Source organism: Bubalus bubalis, chromosome 3 (assembly GCF_019923935.1).
Source record: "Bubalus bubalis isolate 160015118507 breed Murrah chromosome 3, NDDB_SH_1, whole genome shotgun sequence".
Classification (NCBI taxonomy): Eukaryota; Metazoa; Chordata; class Mammalia; order Artiodactyla; family Bovidae; genus Bubalus; species Bubalus bubalis.
The window spans coordinates 27,131,000-27,140,490 of record NC_059159.1 but is presented as its reverse complement, the minus strand read 5'-3'; the positions used below and the strand labels follow the sequence as shown (position 1 = coordinate 27,140,490).

The following is a 9,491-nucleotide window of genomic DNA, read 5'->3' as shown; positions in this document are numbered from 1 at the left end:
AGCAGCAGCAGCAGACAATCCTATACTTGTCTAGCCGATTTCCTACTTCCCATGAAAAAAAGGCTCTTGTCTACATTTCCCCCTCATTCTGCCTCCTGGCCAACCTTGGGGCCTTTCTGTGTGGCCTTGTGTGGCATGGCATGTCCTCCTCCTCTTTGGAACTGTAACAAACTATCTTTTCAATGTCAGTTGTCTCCTGATCTGTTGGCCTCACCATACCTCAATAATAATAAAACCTACCTTTTTACATTTTATCTCTTACTATCTGACTGGAAAAATTACAAAACTTGACAACACTGTGGATGTTGGTCTCACATGTGGCTGGTAGGAATGGAAAATGGTTAAACATTCATGGAGGGAAATACAGTAAGAGCTAACAAAAAGTCTGTGTTTACTTTTGACCCAGAAATCCTACATCTAGGAATTTACCCAGAATATGTATCTCCAATCATAAAATATACATGGATACAATATTACTAATTACATCACTGTCTGTAATTGCAAAATATTGGAAACATACTGAATCCCTGTACATAAACAATTTGGTGAATAAACTATAGAATCCCCACACTATAGAGGGTAGGGGGAAGGTGAGAAAGGTATCTATGAACTGATATGGAATGATTTCTAGATATATTGTTTAGTGGGAAAAAAGGTGAAATAGAAAAGAATTTTTATACCACTTTTTCTGTAAGAAAGGAATAATAAGGAGATACACAAGTATCTGTCTGATTTTTCAAAAATCAGCACCGGAAGTCAGAAACAGGATATAATTTCCTGCAGGGGACAGAGGAGCACGCAGGGAAGGCATGGAAATGTTGAGTGAATCGACTCTAATTTTTGAATAGTTTTGACTTAGAATCAAGCTATATACTCAAAATATATATGTAAATAAGGATTGGGAAGAATCCTAAAATGCAAACACAATCAACCCAACTGTATTTCAAATAAACAATTCTGGAATTACTTGGTCTGTGTATTGTCAGGCTGAGCGAATGAGTAAATATATTAAAGAAGTTAGGAGCCAGATTTCCCACAGTTGGAAAAGAACTACAAAATGGTGGAGAAAGCTAGGGGAAATTCTTTTGTTTTTAAATGCAACCAGAAGTATCAGCATGAACTTGTTGTATTTAATATATTAATATACACACAAAAAATAGGTAGAGACATATGTGTGTATGTGTGTCCCCAGATCTCCACTAAAAGGACCTAGAAGCATTCTTCTTGGCATCCACAAGGGAAGGAGCATACTGTTCCCCACTGAACAGAATGTGGCTCCTTGGAGAAAGGATGGAATCCGGGGCTGAAGCAGGGAAAGTACAAGTTGATGTGCCAAGAAGTGAGAAAGTGCTCATAAAGTGATGGAGTACGGGAAAGGATTACAGGATATAGGAAATAGCTGTAAGTAGATACTGTACACAGTTGGGATAATCTGAGCACCAAGATAAATAATGGGATTAATGGATTATAACTCATGGAAACTGGAGTGAAGGAAGGAATAGGATATTTGAAGAAGGAATAGGATATCTGTATGGTTTCATAGTACCTCCTCATAAGTTAGGTCTTAATTAAGAAAGGGAAAAAAGACATACTTTACAACAGAAAAACCTGGCAGCAGACAATTCCTTTCACAGGTGATTAAAGTCACCATCCCCTAAGATGGGACAAACCAAGATGTGCCTCCCATTATTATGTGCTAAGAAAGACATACTGCTTCTGTGCTGTCCTAACCAAAGCACGTCATCTGATCCTAATCACAACAAAACGCTGGACAAACCCAAGTGAGGGACAAACCACAAAATCAACTCCCTTGGACTTTTCAAAATGCCAATATTAGGGAAAATAAAGAAAGGCTGAAGAACTTTTCTAGATTAAAGAAATGTATGAGACCTGAAAATTAAACATGATGCATAACTCTGAATGGGATCCTGGGCCAGGGAAAAGCGTTAAAAGTGATACTGTTGGGTTAATTGAAAAATTTGAGTATGGACTATGGTTTAGCTGAGAGCATTATATCAAAGTTAGATTCCCTGATTTTGATCCTTGTATCTTGGATATATAAGAGAATACCTTTGATATTAGGAAACCCAGCCTGAAGTCTTTAGGGATAAAGGAGCATGTCTACAACATACTTTCAAATTTCAGGGGGGAAATGTGTATGTGTGTGTGTGTGTGTGTGTGTGTGTATTATACACACACACACACATGCATATATATACCAAGGAAGAGAGAGAATTAAAGCAAATATGGCAAATTGTTAATCATTGGTAAAGGGTATATATTCTTGCAACTTTTATGTAAATTTAAAACTATATCAAAATTAAAAGCAATCCCCCACCCCCCACACACACAAAAGCTAATATTTAAATAGAAGGGTCCCTTAAGTGCCCAACATAATGAATGAAAAAAGACTCACACCCAGGCCTGTGTGGCTGCCTCCAAACAAACATTTTGCCCTTGCTTGCTAATTGGTTCTGATTTTTAACATTAGACTTTTTACTCTAGAGCATATATTTATTTAAAAAATAAAAATATAAGGGAGTTCCCTGGTGGCCTAGTGGCTAGGATTCTGGACTTTCACTACCATGGCCTGGGGGGTTCAATCCCTGGTCTGGGAACTGAGATCCTGCAATCGCACAGTTTCCCCGAAACAACAAGAAAAAGTGAGTATTGTTGAGAGAATGCATGAATGAGTGAACCAGTGAATGTGGAGTGGGCGAGTGTATGGACAGAGCAAGTGACATGGGGACGTTGGGGATGCAAGAGGCTCCCCCTCAAAGCACAAGCACTTTTATCCCCAGTCTCTCTGCCTTCACAGCCCCACCACACAGGTGAGGGGTGCAGGGTGGCTCTGTTCAAGGGTGACACACCCTGGCAGCGGGGCTGGCCAAAGTGCCTTTCCTTCCACTCCCTTAGGAGGTCAAGCCAGGTGAATCCCTGCTGCTTCCTCTTCTCTGCCCAGGGCGGGGCCTCCTGCATTCTTGGCAGAAGGGCACCAGGCATGCTGAGGAGACAGCATCAGGTTGGCAACAAGGTGACCCAGATCTAGCCCCAGGCCTGTGCTCAGCTGCCCCTGTGACTATCAGGGAGCATTTATCTGCTTTGGGTCTCCATTTCCCCATTTGCACCTTAGGCAGTTTGGTCCAATCAGTGACTTTCAGCTTTGGCCACAGATGAAAATCAGCTTGGGGGAGATTTTAAAATTTCAGGGCCCAGACTGCACCCTAGACAAATTAAGCAGGACTCACTGGAGGGTATAATCCCGACACCCACATCACGCTTTGCAGGTGATTTCAATGCACAGCTTGGTTTGAGAAACCTATGGGTGCTGATCACGGTTGCCTCTAGCCTCATGATAATAAGCCCCACCTGATGCCCCACTTCTGACACTGGAGTGTTCAATGAAATGGGAGGATCACCTCAAACATGTGAGTTCCTACCTTCAGCCCTTTGAGACTGCTGCCCTACCCAGGACTTTGCCCAGCCCCACCCACCCTTCATTAAACTTCCTGCTCCAGCCCCTGCCTTCACCATCTTGATGTTTGGAATTGAGGACTCAGGATCCTTGCCAAAGAGGAGTCTCCCCAGGTATGTGCCCAGGTGCTCTTGCTTTCTTGTCACGCACAGATGCTGAAGAAGGTGCTGGGAGAAAGGGGAGAGAGAATTGGGGAGGAGAGGGAGTCTGTTCGAGATACTGTTTGACTTTTCTTTTCCTTTGAGGTAGTAGCTACTAACTTTTCCCAAGGAGGGCTGTGCCTCCAAAGGCCTCCCCTCTCAGGGGTCCTTGGGTGGGCATTATTAGCCTGCACTGCTTCCCCATGGACACAGGCTGAGAGGAGAGAGCATGAATTTTAGTCCCTTCCTTCAGTTGCAGCAACCTGTGCAAGTCATACGAAACACCTGAGCCTTAGTTTGCCTATCTGTAAAACAGGCCGACCCTGCCCTATCTCACTGGCCAATGACAAGAACATATTGTTTCAAAGCAGATAGATGCACTGAGGCTTTAAAACATGCCTTTTATTTGATTGGAAGCTCAGTATAAATGCTGGAGAGGCTGCTGATCTGACAGACTACAGAACTTACTCATGGCTGAACCCCAACTGGATGTGAAGAAGCCCTCAGGTGAGTCTTTAAATCCTGTTTCTAAATGGCTGTCAAGGAGGACAGGGGAGGCCTGAGGAGGGCTGGGGCGTCCTTCTCCACTCTGCCAGCGCTGTGGTCAGAGCAGAGTGGGTAGACCATGGGTCCTTTCAGAGGGAGGCAAGTGTCAACAGCTACAATAGCAGCCAGCAAATACTGGTGCTCAGTACATGCTAGGAGAGGCTGTCTTTTCTGTGCATTTTCTCATTCCTTCTTATAAACTTGTGAGGTAGATTATTAATCCCATTTTCCAGATCAGAAAACAGGCTCAGAAGGGTTAAGTGACTTGTCTAAGGTGTCACTGCTACTAAAGAGCATAGGAAAAATTCAGATCCAAATCAGCCAGACTTCAAAGAGCATGCTTTCTGTCCTCTAAGAGACCCTGTCCATCCACAGGTCCATCATGAAAATGAAATGCTTTTGCACGTGGGGGACATCTCATGCTGTGTGGGGTGAGGAGTGAAGGGGTGAGAAGGGCATTGTTCCAGTTCAGGTGTCTGGGTCACTCAGTTTCCCAGACCAGCACGGAGCTCCCTCCACGGCTGGAGTGGAAGGGCACAGGGACATCATTTCTGTCCTGGGAGAGAGCTGCCCTGGATAAGACTCTCTTATTTTTTGGAAAAGCATTTAGCAGTGTGGAAAAAGTATGGTTTAAGGCCCCAACAGAACTGACTTCATGGGCCTGAGATCAGAGCAGTTGTGCAGGGTCCTACATGCAGACAGACCTCACACTTGGGATTAAGTACTCTGTGGTTGTTGGCTTGAAATTTTTTATAATTTTGAATTTGTTTTGTAAGCAAAATCAGATGGGACAATGGAGCACCTGCTGAGAGACTGGGAGCTGTGGCTCGAATGTGTGATTCCCCTCTCTCAGCCCACCACGCTCCAACCTCCACCAAAGTCCCTCACTCTGCTGTCTCCTTTGCACCCGGCAGTGACTCAAGCAAAAGGTGGTCAAGGCAGGGCATGCTCTGAGGTCCACAGGGCAGGGAAGAGGCAAGTCACCCTGTCCAGGTAACAGCATTCAGGTGGGGAGGCTGCAATTCCTTGGGTAGACATTTTGCCCTGGGCCACATTTCCCCAGTGGCTTGGACAGTAAAGAATCTGCCTGCATTGCAGGAGACCCAGTTTCAATCCCTGGGTCAGGAAGACACCCTGAAGGAAATGGCTACCCACCCCAGTATTCTTGCCTGGACAATTATGGACAGATGACAGGTGCCGGGCCTTTGGGATCACAAAGAGTTGGACATGACTGAACGATTAACAATTTCTTTTCACTTTCCTCTTAACTAGGTCACATCTAGGTCCTGCCATTTCCTGGAGCAAACTCCAAGTTACTTTATTCTTCAGCCCCAGTTTTCTTGTCTGAAAATGGGAATAATACCTACACCCCATGGGATTATTGTGAGGCCAATGAGGTTTCTGTTGTGATTTTTTCCAAAATCCAAGTCTGATTATGATAGTCATCTCCTGAACACTGTCTAATGGCTTGACGCTCTTCTACAATAAAGAGCTTTCACTCACACCAGCACTATCCAATTAAAATATTACATAAGGCACTAGTGGTAAAGAACCCACCTACCAAAGCAGGTTAGACGTAAGAGACACGGGTTCAATCCCTGTGCTGGGAAGATCCCCTGGAGGAGGGCACAGCAACCCACTCCAGTATTCTTGCCTGGAGAATACCAAGGACAGAGGAGCCTGGCTGGCTCCAGTCCATAGGGTTCACAGAGTTGGACAAGACTAAAGTGACTTACCACGCAAGCCACATAGGTAATTAAACTTTTTTGTAGCCACATTTAAAAGGCAGGTGAAATTATATTTACTTCACCCAATAAATCAAAACTATGATTTCAACATAAAATCAATATTAAAAATTAAAAAGAATTTTGCATTTTTTCCTGTCCTTGAAATCCAATGTGTACTTTATACTTAGAGCATATCCCATTTCACGTGACTAGCAACCACAGACTGGGTGGCAGAGGCTGATAGATAACCCCACAATCCTGACACACTCAGCCATGTTGACTTGCTTTTCTTTCTAAAGAACCACTGCACTGGGCCTTCTGCTGTTCCCAGGCCCTGAAAAGCTCTTCTCTCCCCACCCTCTGCATCTAGTTAAGCCGACTCAACCTTCAGAGGGCAGGTCACTGAGCCTTCGGGGAGGTCTTTCTTGGCCCCCTTCCAGCTGTTCACACTGTGTACCTTGACTTCACCAGGCCTACAGCTGTTAATAGCACATTTGCCTGAGGTCACCTGATTAATCTCTCTCTCTCCTGTTGTGAACACCAGCACAAAGGTCACTTTGGGTTTTTAACTGTTGTTTGAATCATTTCCCCAAGGACAAGCACCGCACAGAGTAGCCTTGGGAAGATATTCTATGTAAAAGGCCTGGCACCTGGATGCTCTAATGTTCCCTCCTTTCACTTCCCTCTGGTTGAGAAACTTCTCCTTATTAAAGGGACTCTCAACTGTATAACTCTGCTAAAGATCTGGAGACACAAAACTCTTGATGCCAAATATATTTAAGTAGAAACAAGCACACAGATTATAAATATTTCTTCAGATTACATATCATTTAAAAATACTATCTCAGTTCCTTTTCATGATTTAAGCAGTAATTAAGGAAAATTCCTGTTCAAGTCTGAGTATAATTACTGCCCTTTTTGAGTTTTTTCCTGTGAGGAGCTGCAGAGCAGAAAGTGGTGACGGGGCTCTATTATCCCTCATCTAACTGGCAGAGTTGGCACACAGCTAAATGCTGAGCTGCTGCTGTTTCTCACCTCTCCTTCTCCAATTCTTTCTCAGGTGAATATAAACAAGGAGGCTCAAATCAACAGTTGCCAACTGACCCAGGTGATAATGCCAAACCTGATGACACCTGCCCAGGTGAGGATTCAACCCCTAGGTCATGTTGCAAAGCCAACTTCCTCCACCTTTAGTCAAGACTGCTCCTTCTTATGACAATAAAGTTTTAAGACTTAAGACTCACCCAATGCCACTGTCCCCAAGTGAAAAGTGAAAGTCGCTCAGTCATGTCGGACTCTGCGACCCCATGGACTATACATATACAGTCCATGTAATTCTCCAGGCCAGAATACGGGAGTGGGTAGCCATCCCCTTATCCAGAGGGTCTTCTCAACCCGGGGGTCGAACCCAGGTCTCCCACTTTGCAGGTGGATTCTTTACCAGCTGAGCCATCAGGGAAACCCAAAGATGTCTTCAAAGATGGTAGAATTATCCTGTTTATCTGCCCCTCAAGTCCCAGGGGATCCAACAGGAATCAACAGGATGATCTGCACCCTTAAGAATATAGAGCCCTAGGGCTACACATTTTCTTCAAACATTTCAAACAGCCAACAAAGCACACCCAACAAGTCACACCCAACCAGATGTACTGCCAAAGGTACTGCATGTCACACACTGGGTTTTTTATATCCTGGCTTCACACTGCCTTTTGGTGAGTATAATGGGGCATGTACCTGAGCTTGCCCAGCATTCCTATAAAAACCTCAGATAATTAAAAGTTTATATATGCCTTTTATTATATTATTATTCAGCTCTTTGGTATAATTGATGTTTAAAATGTTTGTTTCTTTTACATAAAAATTTATGGGATCCAGAGCTCGTACTTAAAGTCAGAATTCAGAGCCACAAAGAAAATGACTTCATTGAAGTTGAACTGGATAGACAAGAGTTGAGTTACCAAAATCTACTACAAGTAAGCTGCTATGAACTGGGGATTAACCCAGAGCAAGTGGAGAAGATCAGAAAGCTACCAAACACATTGCTCAGAAAGGTAGGGTGTTACAAGTTTCTAAATAGAGACTGGGCTCTAGGTGGGTAAAATTATGTTCAGTGAAGCCGATCACTAGCTTTTGTATTACTAATATGAAAACAAATCCAAGACACTGGACATCTTAGCTGCAGGATAGCCAAACATGGTAGCTAGGTTATTTTCAATCTGGTGCTTTTACAGATTTGCACAACTTTAATTTACTCCCTCTTTTAAATTGTCTGAATTACACCAACCAACCAAAATTTAAAACCCTAGCTCAGTATGTATGGCCAGCCTCCAATCTCAACAAACTGACTGGTCCCGGGGACAGAAAATACAAAGCCACTCTTACCTGCTTAGCAAAGTCAAGCCTTTGCAATCTCAGGAAACAAAACTGGGGGCATTTTTATGTATTTTTCTGATTCAAAATAAATCTCATTTTTTTAACTTGAAAACTCTCTCTTTGGGCATTTTTTAAAAAGCAACTTTCAAAATGCGTTTTAGCAATTCTTATTGGTGCCGTGGCTAAGTGTATTCTTTGTAAACTAAAAGTGGTGGAATGATCATACTTTCAGAGAGAGAGAGATATATTAGTGCCCTGGATGGACTAAAGTCTTTTTTAAATTGAGACTTTATTCCCCTTGGAAATCAGCAACAAGGTCTGAAACACAAAAACAGGAAAGAAAACAATCCTCAACTGCTGACTTAGTTTACCATGGATGGAAAGAGAACAGTGCTGGGGCAATCGTATTCAAGCCTTTTCACCGTTAAGTTTATGTGTATTCATGAACCATTATGTAACTTCTTTTTCATGTTAAGGACAAAGACATTCTAAGACTAAAGGACTTTCAGGAAGTAGAACTCATTTTAATGAAAAATGGAAGCTCTGAACTGACAGAATATACACCATCTCTGCTCGAAAAGCCCTGCTACAACAGCAATGCTGCAAAAATGACGTATTAGATGGCAGAAATGAAAAACGGGATCAATATTTTGTAAATAATGAAGTCTGGATGCATCTTGTTTGTTAACTTCATATGTGTACTTATTTCCTTGTTGTGCAACTTCTCTAGGCTTGGGAGTAGAGTACGTTTAAAGTACTTTAAAAATTTAAGTATACTTATCAACACAAGTTTAGTTTGTAAAGTTGTACCCCAATCCTGATCAGGCACGGGTATGCACTCCTGATACACACGACAAATGGCCAGGCTCTGTTCACAATAACTCCATTAAGGGCAGGGTGAGCTAACTGGAGCTGGGAAAGCCAGGACTCGCTTGACACTCTGGTTTAAAGATCCTAGCTTCTAAAACCATCTCTTACCATCATTTCCGTTTTACAACTTTGAAATCTACAAAATGGTGACAGGGTAACAGGCAGGAAGGCTAGGGGTCCCCAAGCGTCACTTTTTTCCCTCTCTTCAACGACAGGAGGAAACAAGTGTCAGATATAATTTTTTCCCTTCTCTAGACAAAATTAAAAGGTTTCTTTAGAAATTCTATGTTGTCATGACACCTGGTTCCACCTGAACTTTTCTCAAACCTTGAGCTAACCAATGTGTTTTTCTTATGGAAA

At 42.9% G+C, this 9,491-nt stretch overlaps 1 protein-coding gene across 3 annotated transcripts; it reads left to right on the top strand.

The window, feature by feature from the left end:
• The first annotated feature begins 3,469 nt into the window (after positions 1-3,469).
• Positions 3,470-8,999, top strand: ANKRD40CL (ANKRD40 C-terminal like). Of its 3 annotated transcripts, none has more exons than XM_006070160.4 (5): positions 3,470-3,588; positions 4,033-4,122; positions 6,949-7,029; positions 7,764-7,939; positions 8,738-8,999. In XM_006070160.4, the coding sequence occupies exons 2-5, from the start codon at positions 4,086-4,088 to the stop codon at positions 8,879-8,881; spliced, it is 438 nt and encodes a 145-aa protein (XP_006070222.1). In that variant the 5' UTR covers positions 3,470-3,588; positions 4,033-4,085; the 3' UTR covers positions 8,882-8,999. The 3 variants fall into 3 exon arrangements, with proteins under 3 accessions (XP_006070222.1, XP_006070223.1, XP_025136138.1); XM_006070161.4 differs by having other exon boundaries at positions 3,529-3,588; positions 4,038-4,122; XM_025280353.3 differs by having other exon boundaries at positions 3,573-3,588; positions 3,984-4,122.
• Positions 9,000-9,491: the final 492 nt, after the last annotated feature.